This window comes from Malurus melanocephalus, unplaced genomic scaffold (assembly GCF_030028575.1).
Source record: "Malurus melanocephalus ecotype Western Australia unplaced genomic scaffold, MMel_1.1 scaffold_106, whole genome shotgun sequence".
In the NCBI taxonomy this organism is placed as follows: Eukaryota; Metazoa; Chordata; class Aves; order Passeriformes; family Maluridae; genus Malurus; species Malurus melanocephalus.
This window is the reverse complement of record NW_026623338.1, coordinates 1,951,641-1,978,245: the sequence shown is the minus strand read 5'-3', so window position 1 is coordinate 1,978,245 and position 26,605 is coordinate 1,951,641. Positions and strand designations below refer to the sequence as shown.

The 26,605-nt window shown below is 36.8% G+C and overlaps 1 protein-coding gene across 4 annotated transcripts in view; it reads right to left on the bottom strand.

The window, feature by feature from the left end:
• Window positions 1–26,605, bottom strand: part of SOX6 (SRY-box transcription factor 6) — a 252,853-nt gene that overhangs the window by 130,414 nt on the left and 95,834 nt on the right. For all 4 annotated transcript variants that reach the window (XM_057369294.1, XM_057369296.1, XM_057369295.1 and 1 more), the window contains exons 5-6: window positions 7,330–7,502; window positions 3,717–3,785 (exon numbers count right to left, since the gene is read on the bottom strand). In XM_057369294.1, the coding sequence (XP_057225277.1) occupies window positions 3,717–3,785; window positions 7,330–7,502 (242 nt within the window). The remainder of the gene's footprint in view (window positions 1–3,716; window positions 3,786–7,329; window positions 7,503–26,605) is intronic.

Below are 26,605 nucleotides of genomic sequence, written 5' to 3'. Positions count from 1 at the left end.
AAGAGATGTCCTTGAAATAGTCCAATTCTGTTCTACTTTAGAATTATTTTTTTTTATTTTAAAAACATTATTTAAAAAAAAATCTCTTAATCAATCTGGAGACTGGCCTGTGAGCTCTTATTTGACCCACATTATTTTCTGAACTTTCATTTTCACTGAAAGCAATGATTTCTCTGCACAGCTCTGCAAAATGAAGAACTTAATTTGGCATACTAGATTTACTCCCATCTCTGTGGACTCTGTAGAAGTATGTTTATGAACATTATGAACATTTGAGCTAAAAAGTAATAATACACTGCATTTATTTGAAAATTTTCATTTAAGATTCTCAAAACATTACTTTTGAATTGAGGAAAAGGAAATGATTTGCCAAATTTCTGATAATCAGATACAGGACTGAGAGGTCCAGATTCCTACTCTCTTTAGCCAACAAAACTGCCTTTCCCAACACATATACCCTGAAGCTGCAAGTGTAGAAAACATGTAGAAAATATGAGAATATTATGCAGAACATTTAATGACCTCTGTTCTCTTGAAATATCTCTCTTGTTTTCATACACTAAGCCTAGCTAAAGTGCTTTTTGTTCATAGATAATTGACAAAGTTATGGATGCATAACAAGGTGCTCCAGTAAATGGTGTGAAATAAAACATACAAAAAAAAAAAAGCCCTTTCACCAATCAAATTAAATAAGGTGTTGAAATGATCAAGTAAACAGATAATAAATATTAAATAATGAAAATTCTTAGTAAATTCTTAGTTGTCAAAGGGAAGTGTAGTTTATGTAATATAAATTATTTTAACTTTTGTATGTGATTGACATAAATCTTTTAATCCCCATCTAAAGCAACTTCTAATTGTTTAAATGGCTAAACTGGGTACACTCACAGAATTCACAGAAATGCTTTTTCAAGAATTAACATTGCAGCTCAGGAGATGAGAGCTGATACACTGTCTCAGGATGGAAACCTTGCCACCAGCAATGCCCCTCTCTGACATCCTGGAGAACACGCTGTACTGCTTGGAGTGCCTGTGCCACAAATGTGACCCTGCCCTGGTGGAACTGGCACCGGTGCTGCTCACATTTTGTAATCCCTTCAAAAGGGGAGTGGCAGCGAAGGGCACTATTGTTTTCCCACGAATACAGAGCCCAGATAACAGCCCACACCATTCTTTGCAGGTAATCGCTGTTTCCTGGAAATGGTTGCTCAAGAATGTCTTTAGGCAAGCCTTCTAAATGAAATCAGGTTGTTGGGGACAGAGTTGCAAACGCTACCAAGCCCAAAAACGAAACTGAGAATGTAAACATTTAATAGAAATGTTGTTTCTCCTTCCAGGCATAGCACGATTCACCTCATCTCATATCAGATCTCTACACTAAAGGCACTGGTATGCATATCCTTCTTAGTCAATGGGGAGAAACAGCCATTTTAGGGAACAATTTATCTGATATATTTTAAATCTCTACTTTAGGACAAGATAAATTGCATTCCTAAACTATTCACTTTGCTTCTCTCTGCTCACTACAAGAACAATCTGGATAATTAAGTGAAGCAGAGTCTGCACTGAAATGACTTATTTTTGATACGATTAATCCCACTCAGAGTCACCAGTGTGACTTCAGTACTGGTTCTGAGGTTTCTTGGGGAGATGGTGGGAAAGGATCTGGGAGAACCAGCACAGCACCACTCCTCTCATCTTCCTCCTGTTTTGCCTCCATCCCAGCTGCAGATCTTAAGGAACTGCACCTCTCAAACTGCAACACTCCCAGCCAATTCTACAGCAGCAAAAGAACACCAGCTGCAGATGCAACTTAGCAACTTCACTCTGAACCAACTTCTGGCTGCCAAATCTGCCCCAAAATTAAATCAGAACAAATAAACGAAGCAGAACTGCTTGGCTCACAAGCAAATGGACCATGTAAGCTGCTGTTTAGCCTCGTAGACAATCTCCCAGGAAAGTTTCTTTCTGTAATCTCCCTGTAAGACCACTGGATGTTTGAGTTGCCCACCGTGCCTAGTGCTTCATACTGGAGCCTAGGGTTCCTTGGGCATTGACATGCCCGTTACCAACCTGGCTGACCAGCAGGAAGAAGAAACAGTCCTCACTGCCTCAAATATACTGATTAGACTCATGCAAATATAAAAATCATAGATAAATGAAGAGGCCAAACTACTGAGAATATGGCATAAGACATTGGCAAGGCTCTGGAAGACAAAATACAGGGAAGGGTCACCAAGAAGTAATTTACCTCACACAAACAGGATAACTATTGAAACACTTCCTTGCATATACATCTAGGAAAGGAAGGGAAAGAACACTTGTGGAGGGTTCAGCACTGTGTAAGAGGAAAGAGGGAAGTGAATGAGAAAATGAACCTGCAACCTATAGCAAAATTAATTCTGAGACCACTTTTCCCTGGAGACAGTGGAAGGGTAAAGCTACTGGAAAGTATTGACTGAAGTACCTTTGAACTTTGTACTACAGAGAAGATACTCCCCTGCAAAACATACCCACAGTTCTCCAAAGAGAAACAAAAAATACCTAGTCATAATTCCTCTGTTTTCTAATTTTTAAATGAACTTTAAATATTAGAAATTTCTCATACTGATAACCATTCTGTTTTGTAGACTTAGCTAGATTTCAGTCTTAGCTTTCATACCAAGTAATTTTTTTTTTAAATTTTATTCTTTGCTTTCTGAGCCAGACTTACATAGAACAATTAGAGAAGATGGTCTATTTTTTTTTCATTTCACTATTCTTACATCTCTTCCACCCTTGATGTACACCTAATATCAACATACAATCCTCTAACAGGCAACAATAATGGTGCTTTACAATTCAATTGTGTCTCTCATACAAGGTATTAACACATCTATATTTGTTAAATAAAGTCCTTAAAAGTGTAACTGAAAGTGCATAACAACATTTTCAAAAGCATTTATGAGCATTCCTTTGGGACAAGGGAAAGAAACTTCAATTTTGGCATCTAGTAACCCAGCAATCAGCTAATTAAGGAAAAGAAATGGATAGCCCAAGCTTATAAGAAATGATTGGCAGCACAATCATCTGTCAGACCAAACTGAAATATTTAAATCAGTGAACAGGCCTGTGGAAATGCTTTCAAAGTGGGAAGCAGAGAAGGTAATACAATCACATGCCAACAATGCCTCTACATCCATGTCACTCCCTACCCACATATACTTGCACAAAATTAAACCACGTTCTGAGTACAAGCACAAATATTTAAATATCTCCAAAATACTTCCACATCCACAAGGGCATAATTATTCCAGAGGCACCTGGAACATGTGTACCTGTGGGTCTTTGCACATGAGCACACTGCTGTCAAGGCCTTGGAACTGTTGCAATGTCTCAATTTTGCCTTTGCAGAGTGAGGAATTCCTCCAACAGTGATTGAGGCTCTGCTTTTACTTCACACAATACAAGTCCAACTGATTGCAGACTTCAGAATTATGACAAGATGGCGAGATTTAAAAATACTTCATAACTTTCAGAAGAAAACTTTGCCTACTGAAGTTCCTTGAACCAAAAAAAGATGTCTGACAATAATTTTCTGGAACACAAGGAACTCCCATAAAGAGCATCTTTAGTGAGGCTTGTTAGTAAAGCAYGTGGCTGCTTTATTTTAGACCCTTCCCTCTCCATAAATGGAACTTAAGCATAATCAGAAGAGAGCAATAAAATACACTGACCTGAATTTGCTGCTGCAGTAGATTGATTTTGTGCTGCTGTTGCAGAAGTTGCTGCTGTTGTCTTGCAATCTATTAGAAATAAAATTTCCATTAAATTTAAAAGTTAATATTGAAATTTCAATACTATTGACTGCAAAACATGTTTGTTATTCTTTATTATATTTTTATTAAGCATATTAATTTGTTTAATGTGTATTTTAGAGGTAAACTTAAATGTTACATAAAAATCTAGTTAACAAGTAAGAAATATGTATTTTAAGCAGAGGCCTTAACTCTGAAAAGCACAGAAACGTAGATTTATTTTTGTGTAGATGAATAATCTCATCACTATTCAACAAAACATTTCAGCCTGTGGTGATCTTTAACTATGATGCATTACTGTCAACCACAATGGGAATGAAACACACGCTTCAAATTGAGTGCTTCTCTGAATGGGGATGGGATTACGCAGGTGCTTAAGGTTAAACATACATTTTCCTGCTTTGCTGAACTGGAGCCTTAGCTGGTGTTTATAGATGGTTCACTATTCAGCACAAGCTCCCAGGGTAAGCTTCTTAGACCTCCTTTGCAATGAGCAGCACATTGCATCTCTTGTGAATCTCAAAAATCATCCTTGGAGCTGCTTAGGGAAGCAGAGCCTTATTCTGGGTAAAAGCAGTACCTGGTGCTCAGTAACTCATCCTCTCTGAAATACATGGATATCCTTGCCCTCATCTGGTAGATTCAGTAAGGAATCTGAAGAGTAAAGGTTCACTCTATCCCTTCTCTAACACAGATGGAGAAAAGCAAATGTTCAGGGCAGGGAACACCAGGAGTCTGGTGACAATTTGCCACAGCTATTCCATCTACCTCCCTGATTCCCACAAAACCAGCACGCCAGAGCAGAAGGGAAATGGGACCCTGCCCTCAGACCACAGAGCTGCTCCCTGCAAGGGGTGATGGGGACAGCAGCCACGGGGGAGAAGCCACAGGGATCTGGGGGAACAACTGGAGTTCTTCAGAAGGGTAACTGTGCAGCAGACTGAAACAAGGACAAGATTTGTGTTTCCTGGAGAGCCCAGCCTCAGCACTTCTGCTACCTTCATTTCTTAAGTATAATTTCCCCTCCTATAAATATTTATCCAGGGCAGAGGAATCACATAAAACAGCAAGAAGTTGGTGACAAAGGTATTTTGGTCACTCAAATTCACTGTTTCTGTTTTTGGCAAAAAACCTCCTGGTCTCCTTCCCCAACATCTTCTGAGCACACTTACTTTGTTATAAACAGAGAAAGCTAAGTAAAATGTTTTTATGATAAAAAAATTACAGGAATGTATCAAGGTTGGTTTAGAAATAAACAATCACATAGTTCTAGTGAAAACTGTTCAGATTAACTCATAAGGAATTTGTAGTCACATATTAACAGCCTGTAATTGTCCACACACGGAGACCAAGGCTGTTATTTCCTCAATGTCTTTCTGTCACGTGGAAATAACTCTGAGGTTTTTTCAGTTAAAATTCACTTTTGTAAAAGAAACCAATACAAAATTCATACATATTTTAAGTCTTACACATGGCTTCAAGAAAACAAATTAAGGTCTACATGATTCTGGGGCTGGATGAAGGCAAAGCACTACAAGAAAGTGGAGTCAAGCAACTCTCACAGATCACAACGTTGATGTTTGTAACAGGGCTCAAACTCCTTTTAGGAGCCTGATGTTCAAATATTCCCAGACGAACCTCCCAGTCCAATCAATAAAATACAATGAGTGAGGGCAGAAGGGGCAGACCCTTGTGTGTGAGTGGAAAAGGGAATTCAAGCAGAGTCCATATGCCCAGGTAGACCAGGGGCAGGTTCAAGGACCTGAGGTATCTTCTGTCAGCACAGCAGCCAGCAGTGGGGTCCATGCTTGGTGAAACAACCCTAAAGGGGACTGAGCTATACAGAGAATTTAAAGCCTGTATGAGAGCTGGAGTTACCATTTTTAATGAGCACCACAGCAATTATGTGCCTCCAGCTCAGAAATGTTGTGCTTGTAACTAAAGACAAGGTTTGTGTGTCCTCATTGCCCTCCCTGCTAGTCTCAGCAAAGGTAAACGATGACCCCAACATGCAGCCCCACAGCAAAATGAGACTGAGCACGGAGCTGCATGGTGGGCTGTTCTTCCTCAGTGCTCTGTCATTTTTTCACAGTGCCCTATGCCCAGAACTGTTTAAAGCTGCTGGTGACCTGGCAGCAGCTTAACATGGCAAACTACAGCCAAGACAAGGAGATTTCTGTTTACACGTGCAAAGGCACTGATCTGCTGGAGCTCTGACTGCTGGGGAAAAGCTTTTTGTACCTGCATGGGCAATGTGGCACCATTTGAACAGGCATTTCCTGATGAAAAGAAATACACCACCGAGCATCTAATCTCGAAGGTTCCTCTCAGATGGAGCGGTCCTGTGACAGAAAATGTACCCAAGACCCTGCAATGCAATTAGCATAGCATCGTCTTGATGTATAGGCTTGACACAGTAAAGTAGGGTACACAAGCACCATGTGGCTCAAATTCTGAATTTTATTTGCCTATCGGTTGAGCTACATGCTCGCTTCATTGAGCATGACAACCKAGTTTTAAGTGTCATTTAATTTTCATTTTGAAATATAATTACAAAGTGTTCACTGTAAGATATCACTCGTCTGCAAATGTGTCAAGATTAATTTGTGCTAGCTTATTCACAAGTGTCAATAGTTAATTACTGTGTCATCTCTAGATGGCTAAATGACATTCTAACTTCTGATTTTTTACAGTGTTCCTTTATGTTATTTTCCATTAGGGGATGAGTCCATATTCCTACATGTGGGCAAATACCCAAGCACATAAAATACCAGACGTCACAACTCATTAAAATCAACAGAGCATATATTGCTGTATATATCCTATAAAATATATTTAACTGAAAAGATAATTCTAGTAATAATGTCAGATTCCTAAAAACCACGCATTAATTTGGATCTGTCTGATCTAATGCCTAGGGGACTAGTGCATGGGATCATTGTTTTCACACTTTCGTTCAATGAGAACAGGACAGCTCTTTGGACAACCACACATTTAAAACAAAGAAATCAGTGGGGAAAAAAAAAAAAAAAAAAAAAAAAAAAAAAAAAAAAAAAAAAAAAAAAAAAAAAAAAAAAAAAAAAAAAAAAAAAAAAAAACCCCAAAAAAAAACCCAAATCCTTCGCAACCTGAACAAATAAATCAAACCTTACTTTCTGAAGATCTTTGGAGGTTTGAGTATGCTTAAGTGTTTTTGTACAATTATTTCCTTGTCAAAAAGAGAGTTAAATAATGGTTATGGTCTGGCTTATTTGTGATTCTTAAAATTACATCTCAGTGCAAGAAACAAGAATCGTGAAATCTATCAAATGCAATTTTTTCTGGGAAAGAAATTATTTGAACATCCACCCCTCCTTTTTTTTTTTCCTCAGGGTGCTACAATATTTCTGGAMAATACATGTAACTTCTGGTGCTATTTAAGCTCTTTTAACAAAAAAAAAGAACATGAAAGGAAACAGCACCAGGCAGAGCAGTGTTTACAACAAGCATTCTGCGTGAACCATTTTCACAGGTTTCTTTCTTGGAGCCTCACCTGTTCTTGCTGTTGGCGAGCAAGGTCCATTTGCTGCCGTTGTTTTTCGATTTGTGAGGCTGCCAGCTTTTTCTGCTCGTCGTGGGCAGCCAGGAGCTGCTCCCGTAAGCTGATCAGCTGGGTGATCATAGTTGAGAGCTGTCGCTCTTTTTCTGCCAGGCTTTCTGGTGTACCTAAACGGGCAGGAGAGATGGGCGGTAAATATGAGGAGGACAACAGTTACAGAGCAACATTTACCCCTCAAAAAATGCGTCATCACCACGCTTATTTCAAATACAACTTGGATATATTTTCTACTAATGAATCTCAAAAGAATGTAACACACAGTTTTGCTACGCTCTAAGCAGGGGAGGATGCAACAGAAATGTTAGCAGAAAAGATATAGAATATTTCCTTTTTTCTGACAGGGATTCATTCTGTATGTATCCCTATATCTTCTCCATCTAAATCTGCCGACTGTGATAAATACCTTCAGAGTTTATTAGACATAATTTTACCTCACTTTATGCATTTTGTTCTTTTTCAACCCTAGTATGCACAAATGTTAAAAGGAAATTTAAAAGATGCTGTTTGGTGGAAGAAGCAGTTTAAGAATTTATTGATCATTTCTCAAAAATACCCATATATCTAGTAGGTCATTTAGGTAAATGCAAGCTTTGGTTGTGGAACGTGTATTAAAAATGAGCTTTACTTGTCCCAAGAGAAATGGCTAACCTGAGAAAATAGCTTAAGAATTTTCATTTAACTTTCAAAGTTTACTCTACAGAGAGCACTTAATTAATATGAAACTACGGTACATTTATTCTTTGCACTAATGATGCTTAATGGTCTGTTTATGGGTAAATTGCATGGGTCTCATAAGTGGAGAGTAAAGGGTCCTTTTCCAAATCAATCTGAAAATATCCCCATCTTATGTAGGAACATATTTCTCTGTCAGAAACAGCAATGTCAGTTCCTATATCTGAGCCATACAATATGATTCCTTGTGTGAGTATCTCAGACCCACAGATCTGTAAGAAATAATATAATTACATCAAGGTAGAAGTTTGGGAATATTGGGAGAGGATCTGAAAGAGGTTTAGGTATGGAATTGGGATAAGTAAAGCAATTTAATGTTGTGYAGAACCAAAAATTAAAGAAAACCAGATCAAGAATTTGCCAGGTCTGTAGTCTGCCACAATGATATGAGAAGTGGCACAAAAGAGGGTATTCACAAACTTCCTTCCCTCTGTTCACAGTGGAGGACTGTGATAAAGAAGTCACAGGACTTTTGAAGAGGAAGAAAACGTGTGAGGAGCAGGACCTAGGAGATAATGGAGAAACTGTCACAAAATTATGACTCCACCTCCTTCCCAGGACTAAGGTGGATACCTTCTAGCGAAGAGAAGAGAGAGGCTGACAGGTTTCATAAGGAGAAGGAAGACAAAACAAGCTCCTGCCAAGACGGTGACAAACACATGATTCTCTACTACCTACACAGTGCTATGATGGGACCAGTATGATTCTTGCACAGAATTTCCTTTTGAAAAAGCAGCATACAAGGAAACTTCTGTTTGTAATTTCTTTATATGGAAAAAACAAACTGCATGGCTTAAGTCAGTCACTCTAGATAAAGCAAGCTCCCAAAAACAAAGGGTACCTGATTTTTTTTTTTTTTTGTATATCTATTAGTAGCACTTATCAAAGTGAAGCACTGGAAAATATTCAATTTCTTATTCACTATTAAGTGCCTTAGTTTTTAAAGTTTCCAACAACTTCCCTACCCTCTAATGTCTAATCCTTCAGTATACATGTGACACAGGTCTTCACAAAATAAAAATGTGTAACTTCTGTTGCAGCAGAAATTTTAGAAACTATCATTAGGGATTTCCTTAGTCAAAAGAGGTATGAAATTGAAGTTGAAGGACTATTATCCCAATCAACTCATTGCAAAACTTTGGTGTGATACGAGTGAACTGAAGCAATGAAAGAATTCCATGCAAAAAGCTATTTTTTGGAAGTAAGTTTGGGCAGGCATGTGGCCAGGAAAGTACCTGCACTGCAGGATCCTTTACCCTGCACTGAGATCCATGTGACATCTGTTTTATTATCTGCAACTTCAGTATAGACCTACTTTAACCTGGGTTATCAAATTTTGGAGATTTTTTTGCTTTGGTCCAAAGGTTATTTAGGTTGTTTTGAATACAACATTGCATACTGGAATTCATTTTCATGGGTAAAAGACTGTTCTGCCAAAGAAAAACTGCCCTGCCCGTTGTGACTAGAAGAGATCAACCGTTCCACCCACCTATAGCTGAAGCAATCTGCTGCCTCAAATTATACTTATTGTCCTCCACTGCCACCTGGGAAACAACAGCTTGAGACTTTCACATCTGTCAAGCAGCTTTGGCATCATAATGCAAGCCCCTGAGCTTGCAGTCATCAAATATTTTACACACCCAAAGCAGATATTCATCTCCCATGCCATTGCCATATTATTGTGTATAGCTTGTACTTCATAACATGAGCAGAAAACTACCACAAAGAGTGCCTGCTAATGCTGCAAAATATAGTTGTTTTGTTAGGATTTCTTAGAAACATTTGAGATAGTTGCCACAAATTTATAGTTTGTTTTTTTCTTTCTTTCTCAATTTCTTTACAATAGCAGGCAGAACTGTTTTTATTCAGAAATTCACAGTAATTGCTTTTCTTTCCTTTTCTCCCCCTCGAGAAACACATCTGAAATAAATGACCCCATTTAAAGTACTCTGCTCTTTAATTTGTACCCTGCTATGTAATCCAACAACAGAATAGAACTGATGACCACAAAATGTACATTGTGCTCCTGGAAAATCACGAGACCTCCACGAAACTGCAGGACACCTAACCGAGCACTGCTCGAGACAAGAATAAGCATAAGATGAGAATGTTGTTGTATGAAGAGTGTGTGTGTGGGGAGGGAGAGGTATAATTTCATTTTAGAGTGGAAAATCCCAACCATTATTTTACAGTTTAAATACCAATAAAAACCAACTTGCTTAGAATGCAGACCAGATTGAGCTGATCTGTCTGGGACAAGAGAGGTCATCAGTAGCTGTGTGCCATCATCATCTGTTTTGCATCCACTTACTGCAGCAAGCAATGAGATTCCTAAGCTCATTACCAGTAAATAAACTTCTGCTGCTGACTGAAAATATCTATAAATAAAATAAAAATACAGCTATSTGTAAAATGTATTTGCCATAAAAACAGATAAAACAAAAAGCTTAGTAAAAAATAAACAGTAAATATGCCAGCTMCCATAAAATATTATATACCACAGCTCGCTCTCTGTTCTAATCCTATTCTCTTACTCCAAAGACAGCAGTGCATTTTTTTCCATGGGGTCTTCCTTATCCCCAAAACACATCTGTCTTGAGTTTCTCTCAGATTTGTCAGGTGGATCAGTGCTCCCCAGGGCCTGCTCCATCTGAAGTATTTTAATTTGACTAAACACCTGATTTATTTTATCTCTCCGATGAGAAAGGCAGTTTGTCTTAATAGAGCCTGTCAGCCCACAGTCCCATTCACAGCAATTTACAGGCAGCCAGGGATGCTGGAAAAGAAGAGTGCTGTGATTCTGTATTTTATCCTCCTCCAGAAAGCACCTAAAAGCAGCTATTCACTGCTACTGCATGTGGCATTTTAGAACTGAATTAGCTTTTTATTCAAGTAACTACACTTGTTGTGAATAGCTTATCTGTAAAATTGCTACATTCACTACTGATTTTATTAACCTTTGGCTCTATCACAAAATGGTCTTCAGTTAGGAAAGACCTTTAAAATTGACACATTTTTCTTAGAGGCCTTTATTTCAGTGACTACAGATATACTGAATTTGATCCATTGACTCCCTTTACCAGCAGTATTTAAAATTTTGAGGGTTAGTGGAAAGCTGATAGTGTTTAAGGACTTCTTTTTTAAAATGAAAATGTGACAGTCTCACCAAAAGTTCAGAAAAAAAAATTATCATTTTTTATATTACTTTGATTATATATCCTTGCCTTTGTGATAATAATCTCATTGTATTAATATTTTAATTTTTCCCCATGTGATTATTGTTTCAATATTGTATTCTTTCTTTTGGATTTCAGCACAAATTGAGATAAAATGGTCAGATTGAAGAGAACTAAGGCATCAAAGAGAACTTTTGAGAAATTCTGGTCATAGGTCAAATCTAACCAGGAGAGAGAAAATAAAAAGTAGCAATAAATCTGCTGAAAAAGAGGGAAGAGTTCAACTTGTGGTCTAAAATTCCATTTAGAAAGAATCCTGCTTGTGGCAAAACTCTATCTTTTAAAACCAATTAGACTACTACACAATTTCTGGTACATAAAATAATGGAAAGAGCATAATGTATCTTACAATGCACGTAATAAAAACTCACAAACCTCATCCTGCATTTTATCTACCTAGATCTCTTTAAATATTGCCAAAAAAAAATTAAAAACTAATATCCTGTAAGTATAGGTATATAATATAACTAGAGCTCCTATATCACCTTACAACACTCCTGTTATCTTTTACTACCTATTCAGTCTGTATTCAAAKGTAGCTGCATATCAGCAAACACTGGAGGCTTTTCAGAGTTAAATTTGTTTCAGTCCTTGTGGCAAGCTGTCCTGAGGTAAAGGCAGGGTAATAACTGCTGGTAAGGGAAAAAAGAAAAAAAGAAGCAGCCATAACCAAAAGGAGACTTCTAGGTTTACATAGTGTAATTTAATCTCTCTGACACHCAGGGAAAGAAAACTAGATAAAAACACATATTCTATCAATAGAAGAATAGAATGAATCGAAAAAAAAAAATACCGGAGTCATAAATAAGCCAAAAATTTAATAGGCATGATCCATAGCTTGCTGAAGCAGGGTTCTTAGCTGTGACATGAAACTACTGTGGGTTCCTGAATGTACTTGCCTTAGTTTCCCAACATGCACACGAAGTAAAACACCACCAATCAAAGGTTTTTATGCCTGGTTAGTTAATGTTTCTGGAGTGCTTTGAGATCTTTGCATGGAATCTCTACACAGCTGCAAAGTATTATTGGCTCTCTTGAATTCTGTGATTAGTGTAAAGCATGACAAATATCATCCTTGTTTATGCACTGCATCTAAACTAACTTTTGCTCCATACATTTACAGGAAATACAAATTAATAAATCACAAATGATTACTCCTGTTATGTTTCTAGAACAAACACATAGTGTGACTTTTATGAAATCAGGAGACAGTAATGCAAGAAAGAAGTGTGGACTTTGCCAGAAACCAAGTAGGGCTTTAAATCACATAACTGCAGTTCCAATGGATCATCAGCCAAAACAATCCAACCAACAATCAAAAATTATTTTGAATCAAGTTAAGCAATTTCAGCAGGGGTTTTTTTTCCCCCCCCCCTTAGAAAAGAAAAAGCCTTTGTGATTCAATTCCTTTGTTAGGTTGGATGGAGTTTTATTATTTTATGGACATTGTTTGAAAAGAGAGAAAAAACACAATGCTAGACATAAAAGAAAGTGTATTTGATCTTAGCTTCCCAGAGATAACCTGGTTAAACCATTCTGTCTAACACTGCAGCCCGCAGCACACATCAGATGTACTGTGATGTTTCCACTTCACAGGCTCTGTCCAGCATTCAGCATTTACCCTCTTTTGATTGGGTCACCTTCTAAATGCCACAAAATAGGGCAGCAAAAGTCAACAAAAATAAACAGGAAAAACAGAAGAAAGTAACAATCTAATGGAAGGGCTTCGGAGATAAAAGTCRCTTTGTGAGGGCTGCCTGACTAAGRAGCCCCCTTGCCATTGCAACAAGCATCTAATTTGAGTTCTAACTCCAGCAGCAGTTTAAAAAGCTTCCACTCTAAAGGGCCCCAAGTGTATCATAAAGATAAAGCATTTCAGTAGAAAACAGCCACAAAGACCTCTATTATCTTATCAGTCTTTGGTTACAACAGCTGAACCAATATGACTAAGTTCTGAATGACTTTTCTTTTCCCCCTCTTCTTTTTATAACACTAGAATACTGGAATTTCTTTCTTCCATGATCAGTTAGCAATTGTTGATGTTCCCATATGCTACTGTCCCGTTCTTAGTCAATAAAAAGTTTTATAAATGCTCCCATTGTGCTTTGTAGCATCCCAGTACAGAAAGCAGCACAGTAAACACGTCCAGCATGCAAAACACACAGGATAGCTTCTCTTGGGAAGGTGTGAGATCCCTCCCCTCCTTTATGTCTCAAAATGATTCTGCATTTTAAGCTTTGAACAAGGAAATTTTTTTCCATATGTCCATAGATAGTCATGAGAATTAATATTAAGAACTACTGAAAATGTTCTGTAGAGAAAAATCTGCCAAATTTGGAAAAACAGGGGTTAAATTAGTTACTTTTATGAGAAGGATGAAAATGCTTTACTGATAGGTTTCCTCCTAATTCCCCTTACACTAAACCTCAGATGTTGCAGCACTTTCTTAGGTGGGAGTGATTTGAAACTCATGTGATTTGCAAAACAGCAGACTTTTAAAACAATCCTGTACTTATCATGRTCCTGCCTTTCTTAGATCAGCCAAAAATTAGCTGAATAGCTGAGTGAATATGAAATAACCCAGCAGGGCCATGCTGACCGTTCACTGTCCCATGTCACTGTGCCCATGGACAGGTGAGGGCAGGGACCCCCCCTCCCCCAGCCATCTCCCTGGATCTGGGACCCTGCACCCATTGCCCTTAAGTGTGGAACATCCCAAGGCTTTCATCCAGTCCACACATCCAGATCTCTGCTGGACACTGAGCTGGAGCAGAGCCAGGAGGCCCTGGCCAGAAATGCCCTCACAGGCATCTCTGAGTGCTCATGTTCAACTGAACCCTGTCCCACCACCCAAAGCATCCTGCTCTGTCGGTTCTCCTTTCTCAAAAGAATTTCGTGGGTTTACCCCTTCTTCAGACTTCACAAATCTCAGAACCATTTATTCTGCATTAAGAACAAGTCACAAGAATGTCTGCAGTAATCCAGCTGTAATATTTCCCCTAAGGATTTGCCATCACTGATGGCAACTGAGGCAGGCTTACCTGCCACAGTGTGCTCAACACCTTAGCTTTGCACCTCCAAATAACAAGTTTTTTCCTCACACATTCACTGGACATTTTCTTTTGCATAGTTTCCTAGCAATTCTCAAGCATTCCCTGAGTGRCATCTTCTATTCAGAAGTTTTTTCCCCTTGGCTGTTTCTCACAACAGTCCCAATCAAAGCAAACCAACACGTTCAAAAGAAAAATACTGCAGTGACTGGACCAACAGTATYTGCTCCCAAGTTACACCCAAAGAGCCCCAGAGCTGTCAAAGCAAGGTGCTGGGCAGAGGCTTGGACTGAGAAGTGCCTGCTCGGCTCATGGACCACCACAATTAAACATTGCACCATTTTTAGCAATGTGGTGAATCTGCAGTTGAGTCCTAAAATGTAATCCACGTCAGGAATGTAGGAAAGAATGTGATGTTAGCCAGAGCTTCAACCTCCCCCTCCAAACCRGTGCCCAGCAAAAAGCTGAATTCCAACAGATCTCTTGGAATCCTTACTTTCTTTCACACACATGAAAAGGAGAATTCTATCTGACATAAGATTTGGAGGACTTTAAACATGTTTAGAAATTTTGTTCCTATCTCACAGATATAATTTTATTTTACTATTGTCTTGTATTTAAATAAAAATAAATACAACCCACTTTAGCTCATTTGTTAGAATTTCTCTCAAATCCAGAAGAATTTGTAAATTTACACTCTAAATGATATTAGAAGTATATACATATGCACATGGAAGGAAGTTTATGATCTTTTGATTAAATTATTTGTGCAGTTTTTCACCAGCAAGCATTTTCACCATTGATGGTGAATGTTTTAACGCTTTCAGTTGGCTTAGAAATGCTTCATATATACTCTATATGAGCTGTTCAGAGTCTATATGGGAAAAATATTATACATTTCAACTCAAAACTCATAGCCAACCTGTTCTTGCTTAGTTAGAATATAACAGAGATATATAGCAGAGGCCGTGGCTGTGAGTAATTTGTACAGTGATACAAACACTAAAATATGAGATAAAGAGAAAAAACATGAGATAAAGTTTTTTTTTGTTAACTGAGTAGACTGTAGCCAAGAGCATAYGCAAGCATATCAAAATAAAATTAACACAGTGGTGTTATATAGAGAGAAAAAAAATGCATTATTGTTATTATTGACTCTAATACTCAATTCCAATACTTTTAAAATTAAAAAAACATACAAATGGGAGTAAAGATGATCCATCCATTTAAGGCACTCAGTCAGAACTTGAGAGGTGAAAAAATATCCTGACCTTCAGTTTCTGTTTTTGCCATTTAAATACAGATGACAGTACTTCCCTAGATCACAGAGAGGGGAAGGGGAGGAAGACATTATGCTGAGGATAGTAACAGCAAAGATTACAAATTGTATTTGTGGGCCATATAACAGACAGAAATAGTATATTAGAAAAAAAATCAAGATAAAAGAGGTGTGGAAAGTGAAAAGAAATGACAAAAAATCCAACAAACAAACAATTAAATCTAACCATCATTTACTCATACAACTGTTCCTCTTCTGTAGAAGAATCAGGAGATTCTGAGATATCAGGAACTGTACTAATAAGGAAAGCAAAAATGCTTAAATGTCACAAAAGGAATAAACTTTCAGGATCAGAACCTTCTCTGTCCAAACATCCTTGCACAGAAGATGTTTAACAGCTTTTCTTCTGAGCATTAATATCGTAAGTAAAAAGCCCAAGATTGGTTTTGCTGTCCCTATCAGAGAATACACATTAAGCACAAACAAAAATAATGCAAAAATAATGCCTTCCTCAAGATGAGAAAAACATAAACATGGTTTGAAAGTTAAATCCTTTAAATTTTCTCAATTACAAGGGCTGTAAAACTACCTTCAACCCAAGAGTCCTACAAGGATTTAAATCATCGTATAGCACAACAGGGGCAGTGTCATGGGGAAATGGATATATCGACGCTTTTCCTTCTGATAATGAGACACAAATACAAATATCAGAAAAAAATCAAATCCCTCAGTAATTATGTTCACAATGCTTGTTGTTTCTGCACTGCACTGGAATTAACAATTCTGCAGATCTAATTCTCTCTTCACATTATTCACACRTACATGTAGACCAAAAACTTCTCTAGAAATCACCTGTATTTACTATGGCATGAGAACTGATCCCCATGTTCCCATAAACRCTAAGTGAAGCCAGTTGTTCACCTTCCCCATTATTTTATCTCTGAAGCTGACTCAAAACACAGGGATACTTTCATCAACTTTGGCTGACTTTTGTAATTGTAAGAGAACTAATTGCAGAGCCATCAAACAGAAATAAAAAAAAAAAAAAAACAAAACCCTCATCTCAGTTTCTAGAAAACTGACTCTATTAGGCATGTAGAAACACACTAAAACTCCAGTTTTAGGTTTGAGACTGCTTTTCCCTGCCAGCATCATTTGGCATAAAAAACTGTGCACTTAATATCAGACATTTTAAATGCACTTTCTTATTAAACTATCTCCATAAGCTGTTTATAGCTTAATGTGAAACTATAGATGTAAAACTGAGAAAAAAGTGCTTAYACAGAGAAATACTGCCCAGCCTTTTACACCAGTTTCAGAGGAATTTCAACACAAAGGCATTTTTTTCCTAAACATCATTTTGTTTTCTGGATAATTTTTCCAGTTTTTATTTTTCTCTTCTGATTTCTAAAATGTGYTGAATGAAGTTCTGCCACACTAGTACTCTCACTGTTCCGTAATTAAATTAAACAACGTCTTAGATGTTTGARTTCGATAGAAAATCCCTAAATTTAGTTTACAGAAAAGAAGAATAAGTCTTTTATTTCTAGGTGAATATTTGTATTGGTGCCTTACTGGAGAGGAACGGATAATCTGAAATATGACTAGTAACCTATCTCTAATATTCACATAAAACACTGCAATAAAAGAGATGCTTTTTGTAACATCCTCTTTTACATGTAAAATCAGATTTTTTTTTTTTGCTTATACACAAAAATGTATATTCCATATATATTGGAATTACAATGCTGAGAGCCACAATTTATTTAGAGTCTGGAATAAGTAGAATCTTATCAACCAACATGAAAAGATTGGAAGTCTGCTGAAGAAAGAAATTTAAATGGAGAATTCAGGACTGAATTTGAAATTGCTGCATTTCATTGATTATTCTTTCCTAACAACATACAGCTGGATAGAAGTAAATTTGTTTCAATTTAAACTTTAACAAGTGATTTCTGGTGCCATTAAACTTATTTTTTTTATTTTGTCAATATTATAGAATTTCTAGATCTATGCATTTTTTCATTCTTTTAAAACTAGTATTTCTTTCCATGCAAGTGCAAAAAAACCCCACTTATTTAAAAGGAAGAGCTCCCCAATTAAAAGTTGTGTCTTCAATCATGGGAATGGAATGAATATCTGCGCTATCTAATCTTATTCTGGAAAGAGAAATGTATATGTACATAMATGAAAGTGGCTGGAAGGAAGCTGGGATTAGAGGAAGTTCTCTTAATGTCTCATTTGATGAGTATAGTTCATATGAATTAGATTACATTAATTTCCTTACCTAACAGGAGTTAGTTACTTGTGATTTCTTTAGCTGATTATTTGTCTTTCATTAAAACAGATTAATGATGTAAAACAATCTATGCTTTGGGCTTTTTCAGTCTTTTCCATTGTCTAAACTATGGATTAATAATGAAAAGTGAAAAAGAATTAAATGTTTTACATTTTCAGTTTTCAGCAGCAAGCTACAGAAAAAAAAAAAAAAAAGAGGGTTTGGAAATTTTTGCTGCTTTTAGCCATTGTATTTGCAGAAATAATGCAATTCTTCTCTTTAAATAGTGAACAACACTTTACATTTTAATGTCTGCAAATACATCCATGCGGTGACAGCAAGAAAAGGGGACAGTTGAACTTCATGCAGCTTTTGTGTGCAATTCTGCAGTTGGACGTGCAAATCAGGTGAAAAACCACATCTCATCACTGTGTCATCCTGCGGGGCTAATCTCAGTTTAAGGAGCACGGTGCAGTGAAATTGACCCACCGGTGTGCCAGGAAGGGCTGGGAGATCAAGGATAGGAATTAATACTTTTCTCTGTAGGTGCAAGAAGGATAGAGATCTTTTCCACAGGGGCAACTGCAGGTTTTTTCATGAAAAGGCTAATTGATTTACATATTGGGATTCAATTATTTGGGCTCATTTGCCTTAAAGCTAACACTGAGGATCACACTCCAAAACACTCTGGGAATCTTGCCTCTTTTCCCATACTGAGAAGTGTAACCCAAATGCATTTCTTCCACTGCATCCAAAATGCACAATATACACAGGAGAGGAGACATGCCCCTGTGAAATGTACTCTGACTTCTGATGTCTTGCAGTTACTTTTTATATCTTGTTAAATAAGTTACTTCCATGAGTTCTTGGTTAGTAATTATTAGCTACACAACTCAGAAATGTCTAAATATAAATATGAGGAGTATTAGTACTGCAAGATTTATATACTTTAAATATAAATTTTAATTTTGATCTTAATTACATGTTCATCTTTCATGTCTTACAAATACAAACAAGTATATCAATGAAAAACTTATATTTGCCTCTGAAGATTTTTATTGCCTCTGGTGATAAGTAATGAAGAAGCAAAGTTTATTGCAAAACAAGGACATTAGCATAGCCTGTCTATCACAGAAGCTGTAAAGAAGAAACTTCCTACCTCATCTGAGAAGAGACAATTTACTCAAAACCCTTTGATATGCATGGAAGAGCAAAAACATTTTATACATTTAGAATGTGTCCAAAGAAGTCATTTGAAGGATTTACACTCATTYCAGTGGGTCCATTGATATGTTCATGAATAATGGCATTAGGTGGTCAATATTAGCAGCTTCAGGCTTGTAAATCTGATTATTATTTTAAATTTAGTTCATAATCAAACAGTTATAAATTTAAAGTGCTACTTATCTGTTGCACAGAACCTAACAATCTGTAAAACCAATTCAGCACAGCATATTAATTCTAAAAATAAGAATTATCATATGTCTTTTGTAATAACCACAACCTCGCTGCATGGGTATGAGAAACAAAAACTAAGCAGGTAAACCATGCTCTTTTTCCCTCAAGGTTTATTTTCTAAATAAATAATTAAATTAAAATAATGCATTCCAGAATTCTACTACAAGCTTRTTGTGCTCCTGTAAATAGGCTACCAAATTATCAGACAAGTTTTCTAAGTAGAGAAAGACCTCCTATATCACATTAACCAGAGCACAAACAGGGTGGCCTACATTTGCAGGCACAAGTTCCACACATATTCCAAGAGTGTTCTGGTACAATTATACTCTAACCACAAGCATGAGTGTGTTTAGCCAGATGGTTCTCAGAAGCAACTGAAAGTGCAGGCAGAAATCTTCTTAATTCAATTTATTTGTATACCTAGTTGATCACAAAGCAAAACATTTAGCACAGCTCTTTGCTGCAGAGCCTTTGGTAATTAAGTTCTTCACAATCCCAACCCAGARCGCTATCGTGTTATTTTTGGTGCTTTCATAGGTATTCTACCACTCAAACAGGAGCACTCAGAAAGAAAATGYAAACTCTGCCTGTTCAAAAGACTTTATATAATCCAATATTCAAAGGCACGAATTTAGCAAAATTTTAGGCACAGTGCTACGATTCACAATAAATCTTGAAGCACTGGGAATATGTAGGAAACATACCAAGAGGYTGTGAATTCCGCTATAACAGCATTCTAATTCAATATATTATAAATAGACCTGCGATATATTTAAGAAATCAGGATGCTCCAATTGTTTCTCTATCCTTAAGACAACATAATACTGTCCAGGTTGCATTTTCATTATTTAATTTCTACAGCAACCACAATTGCAGAATTATTTTTCCTTCCTAACAAGACAAACTAAAAACACAAAGAAGCAGCAGAAGTGGGGAAAACAGATTTCTACTGAGACTACTCCCAGYTGGCTTTGAAAGTTAATTATCTTTCTTTTAAGTGTCCTATCAAAAAAAGAGTTTTGTCTGGTAGAATACACTATTGCAACTCAATGCAAAATTTCTGACGTGTTTCTCAGAGTAAGTCGGATAYAGATAAAGTCAACTTAGATGAAGACTAATCGGGACTGTAAAATAATTTTGAACTTAAGCAATGTATTCTGTGGTTCTTTCCTCTCTATGAATTTTAAATAMATTTTAAATTAAAATTTCAATCTCTCTGTACCTGCAAGGATCTCAGGTATTTTTCCAAAGGGTTTCTCAGATTTGATCATCTCTGGGCCAGGTTTTTAAACAGATTTAGGCCTCTTACTATTGCAAACATTCCTATCGCCATGTTTTCAAAAACATTTAAAACGTCTAAGACTCATTGACTCAGATGACATCTTAAACTGTTTTTACAAGTGAGATAAATGGGTGTGAATCACATAACATCACCTTTAAAGTTTTCAATTTATTTTATCCTGATGTGGTTCTTCACACAATGGACAATTCAGCCGTGGAATGTCTTTCTAAATGATGTTGCTGGCCCTAGGTTTTATATTGGTTCAAGAGCAGACTGGACAGGTATTTGGAAGAGGGGAAAGGATTCTATTTACTGACTCAAAATATACAAACACCGGGGTTTGGAAATCCCTGGAACTGAAAGTAGTTAGAGGTAGAGATAGTATTACTGCAAAAAGTATAATTTTTCCTGTTCTTTATTCYTCTGTGTCAATTTATGATTACTCCTGCAATCAAATGAGTATTTTGCTGKTTTTCCCCCTCTTATGCCAAAGATTTCCATTCTGCTTTTTCTCTGAGTTCTTTTGTAGCAACTTTAGCCTTTCAAATACAGTACTTGATTATTTTTTTATTAAGATTTGTTTTCCCAGTATGGAAATTCATACCAGTGTATCAACCAACTGTTTTTCCTTAACACAGAAATAATTTCATTTACTTTTCTGCCGTGCAACACCAGCTAGTGGACCTGAAAACCTGAATCTGTGTGATGGTTTATACACCTTAGGCCTAGGGCTGACATGTTCTGCTCAAAACCTAAAGTGAATCACTGAGTTCCACATAGGTAATAAACTCAGCACAAAAAAAAAGCTTTCAACTGCATCCTTACAGTAACTTCTAAAGTATAGCCATCAATACATTTTTCTGTGTCAGGATATTAAAATAAACAGAAATATAAATAGAAATATTGTTGTAAGACTGCAGGAGGACTTGGGATATTTAGATATCACTTTCTAGAAGTCAGTAGCACTTTGGTAACTTCCAAGTGGCTTGGACTGCATTGGCTTACAAACTTTCAATTTCCTCCTTGGAGCATTGGCTGGGTATGCCAAAGCAAAGATGAGGTTTTTCTGCTCTTGGGTACCTTAAATGTCCTGCATTTAGGGGCCATCAGCAATCTGCAGCAAAGCTAAGCCCAYAGCTTCAGCTCTATCATGGACTCAACATATGCAGATTTCTGTCTGCATAAACTTTCACAAGGGATGAATGGAGATAAAGAGAATACATTAAAATATATTTATAAGGCAGCACTCACACACACTCCAGTTTTTTCCCCTATGCCAAAAAAAAAAAAAAAAAAAAAAAAAAAAAAAGATATTTTACTAAGTGAAGTTATTGCTTTACGTATGAATTTAGTTTAGGAGAAGTAATCCTCAGTTGCCTAACCAGCTTCACAACTCTACACCTGCTACGACATAGCTAACACTGAGGAAAATGAGCTCTACTAATCCTGTAAAAGCCTGAATCAGTSCAGATGGCAAAAACATTACTTATTTTACCAACTAACCTTCTAATGCTCACTTTTAACCATTTCCTATCTTTTGGCTGTCAATCAAGAGCATTAAATAAACATCATACATCTTGAGTTCTTGAAGAACAAGTTCAAGAAAACAAAATCTTTTATAACTGAGTCTACAAATGTTATCATTTTGAACAGGACGTGCAGTCTCAGCCTTGGACGTGGTGATGCCAGCTGGTCTGTGGGATCTGGCTTTGATAAGAGTGGAGCAGTGCTCCCCTTTAACACATCACAAAAACATGGAATAGCTTAGGTTAGAAGGGACCTCAAGGATCATCCCATTCCAGCCCCTCTGCCATGGGCAGGGAYAGCTTCCACCACACCAGGTTGCTCCAATCATGATGTAAGTGTTGGAGCGAGCCTATTGGAAGGAACAACTTTGTCCTTTGTGAAGACTATTTCATTAAAGCAAGTTAAAAACCATTCMTTTTTAATACATCAATTGTTTTCCTTCACTTCCTGACTTGAACTTTATATTAATTTCTGTATTTAACATATTTGAATATTTTACACAGACATAGATGTCATAATGCGATTTTTTTTATGGCAATTCAGCTGATGAGCAATTAACACCCATATTTTGTCACAAGTTATTTGCTGCTAATCACATAGCCCTTTTTGGTAGCTGTAACTCAGAAAAGAGTTTTTCTCATGGTTTGGAGCACAATACACATGGAAGAGAATGGGAAGAGGCAAAGTGGAAGAAGAACCTCACCTATCTATTAAGTCAACTGAACTTTAGCTCTCTGTGGAGACTGACTGTGGTTTTTCCAGGTCAGCAGAGGGAGAGTTTTCACTATGTCCCTCTCTTAGCACCAAGTGTTGATACCTGTCTGAAGTTTTCTGAGAGTATGCAGGGACCCAAAATGCCTTTGTCAATCACTGCTGTCTTRAAAAGTGGCAGACCATAACCTGATAAGATTAAGTATTTCTCTTCAGAAAAACCCTTGCCCTTCAAAAGCAGGCATCCTATCTTTGGCTGAAATCTGAGAGGCCCAGAATTACACAACAGAACCCCTTGGAGGGGAAGAAAACAACACAGGAAAAAAARRAWTWAAAAAAMCCAAACAAATAAGAGGGTTAATTAATTCATTAATACATCCTGAAGCAGAAAACCTCTATTCTATATAGACCCTAAAAGAACATTCACAGACACCCTGTGACTCTTGCAGGGTCCCAGCAATACTTAAGCAAATGGATCCTGGCACCAGAGGAAAGCAGGAAAGGTAAAACTTTCAATTACAAGTCAATAGGCACTCTACAATTCTTAAGAAATCTGGAAAAAGCAAACCCCAGAACAGCTATGCCCATTTCATTTTCTCTCCCTCCCTTAATAAACCTGTTCATATTCTTTTGATGTTACCAGTCGAGATTTGAAGTTTCACCACATTTAGAACAAATAATTTGTATTAACCTGCATAAAATATCTGCACACACTACACTGACTTTTTAAATCCTGCAACTTGAGCAAGCCGTCTGCATTTTAACAGCAGGTTTTGTTTCAGAATCTGCACTAAGGGTATGTTCCAGCTTTCAGGGAGAATTGCAATTGTCTACTAAACATTTACATCAAAGATCAAATCCCATAATTAAATTTCAAACTACACTGAGCTATAAATAATTTTCTGATCTCAGGGGTTAGAACTGGGATCTTATGTCAACAGAACACTTTGGGGGCATATATCAATCTGCAGTGTCTCCAAGTCAAAACAAAYGCAAAAGATCTATCTTCACACATAGTAGTGTGTTTAAAAATGTCGGAAATGTCAACCGCTTACATACTTTCATATTACCCCTAATTAATACAAATTGCATTTAATTTCACATTTAGTAAAACATATTGCTGCCCAAAATAAGGACTATAATTTTTATCAGCAATTATTATTACTGATGTATCAACACAATTATTTAAATTCAATGTATATAGAGGCAGAATCCATGCAAGCATTTACAGTTTTTGTTCCCTCTGTGTTTCTTCCCTAATTTTTGTGGCTTGGAGCTCCTCCAGCTGTCTCCTACTTTGTGGTTTTGTATTTGAGATCCCATCTCCTGATTCATAATGTTCCTTGACTGACAAACAGATTCAGATAGGAAAAAAACAGTTACCTGTATAAAATCTGAGCCTGACAGCTGCACTGCTAACTTTTCCCCTTGTGGTGAACCTACTGTTTCAGATTTTACTCATTTCTTGGGGTCTCTGGGTTACTGTGTTTACTAAGCTATCCAGTAACTGGTGACATGTGTGATCTCCACACTGCAAGCTGCACTTGAGACTCAGAGGATTTTCCTCTAGTCCCTCCCTCTTCATAAASTAAATTATTTTAAAAAGAACATTGGGTTTCGTATTTCCAAACTGATGTGCCTCCTAATTGAATGCAGAACACTTTCAAACTATTTTCCATTAGAGGCCCACTTTTTTTTCTGRCTTTAATGCACAATATAATACCTTCATTGGCAGATTAAAATTGTTTTACTATAAGTAAAACCCGTTATTATATGCTTTTTTGGTGGTTTTGTGTTGTATAATGCAGGGTGAATTATGTAAAACCTACCAAACAGAATACTCTACAAGCTGCTACTTGCATGCTGCAAACAATCACAGATTCCCTGATAGACTGGGACTTAGCATCTTAAAATTCCTGTGGAAATCAAGTGCATTTTAAGTATTGGGTTTGATTATTTAATCAGACAACTTGCATTTTGCCCTGGCTAATTTGGAAGGCTGATAATATTTTACTCATAAAGTAATTGTGCACCTGTTGTGATGGAAACCTGTTCAAACAAATCTTAATAGACATGAGGATTCATTCCCAACATGAGTGTGTTGGCCTCTCATTACTGCTATCTATGGGGCAACAAATTTTGAGTAGCCACTGAACAGGTCTCAGCTTAATCTGGAATAACTCTTCAAGAGCATTTATGACAATGTGGCTAATATTCAACTTTTTAAATTTATATCAGTACAGACTAAGGTAAATATGAGGACACGTGGGTTAAACTAACAGCAATTTAAAGAAGAAAAGGTAAGAAAGATAARTCCATAATAACATAATTTCAATGTGAGAGCTAATGAAAAAGAATCAGTTCTGATCAAGCTGCCTGGCTACAAATCTATTAATATTATTTTCACAGGAGGTAATACCTGTGATGAATTCATGGGATCAGGGCTATATCCTTAATAGATTTCTGTTTCTTCTGCTGAGACAAATTCTATGGAAACTATTTCAATGCATCTCTCTATTTTCTTTACAATTTATATATTCATATTAATTGAATGATGGAACTTCATCTTGATAGTGTTTTAGAAAATTTTCTCTATTGGCAAATCATGCCAGAATAAAAACAAAACAAAACAAAAAAAACAAACAAACAAACAAACAAAAAACCCAAAACAAAAAAAAAAACAAACAAACAAACAAAAAGAAACCAAACAAAAAAAAAATAGATGGGGGAGGGATATAGTGAATAGATACTAATTCACTCACTAAGCAAGGGGACAGTATTGTGAATGATCTGACTGGAGCAAGGGGATCATGATTAGCCTGAAATCACTTTAATGTGGTCAGGAGGAGGTGAAAACAAGGAAAATGAGCCCAGTTTGGCTAGATATGCCCTTTGGCAGAAAACTGTCAAATGTCATTGGTCAGACCTGAAGTGAGGTGACACAGTTAAACAAATCAARATATCCTGAAAAAAGCATTGATAATTAACCTCTTCCAAAAGGTCAACTTGTTTAGAGGGGACAAGGACAACCCTTCTTGTATTTCTTCTTCTATTCCTCATTGAGCTTAGGCTTTTGAGCCAGTGGCTGTGTCAGGTTGCACATTATGCTCTTGCCATTCTCAATTGCATGAGAGTTACTAAACATGTTCCTATTTCATTTTTTCTCAACACTAGTGCTATGTCCTTTGAGTTTTACAGATGACATTTCTGACTTGCCTCAGAGTCCAGAGTTTATTACGTTCTCAGTAAGATAATTTTAAGTATCTCTTAAAAAAAAAAATAAAATAAAATAAAAAAAAAAGAAAAATCCAAATCTGGTATTTTTGGTATCATCACGACATCCTCATTACCACACAACCTCCACACATCAAGAACCCACTTCAAGACACAACTCCCTATTCAGAAATGGAGTTTCAAACCCACTGAAGTGAAAAAGATTGCCACAAAGGTTCTCATGAATCAGTGCCAAAGTTTGATGTTGCTCAGAGAGTGGTATTTTGTGYAAGAGGTTCCTTTCCAAATTAACTGCAGAAAAGGCTAAGGAGAGTGGCCCAAGTGAAGAACAGCTTTCATATAAAGAATAAATAAATATATTTTTACTTTTCAACCTGGAAAAGARAACACTGAGTGTAGTGTAACAGAGAAGATGAAAAGGGA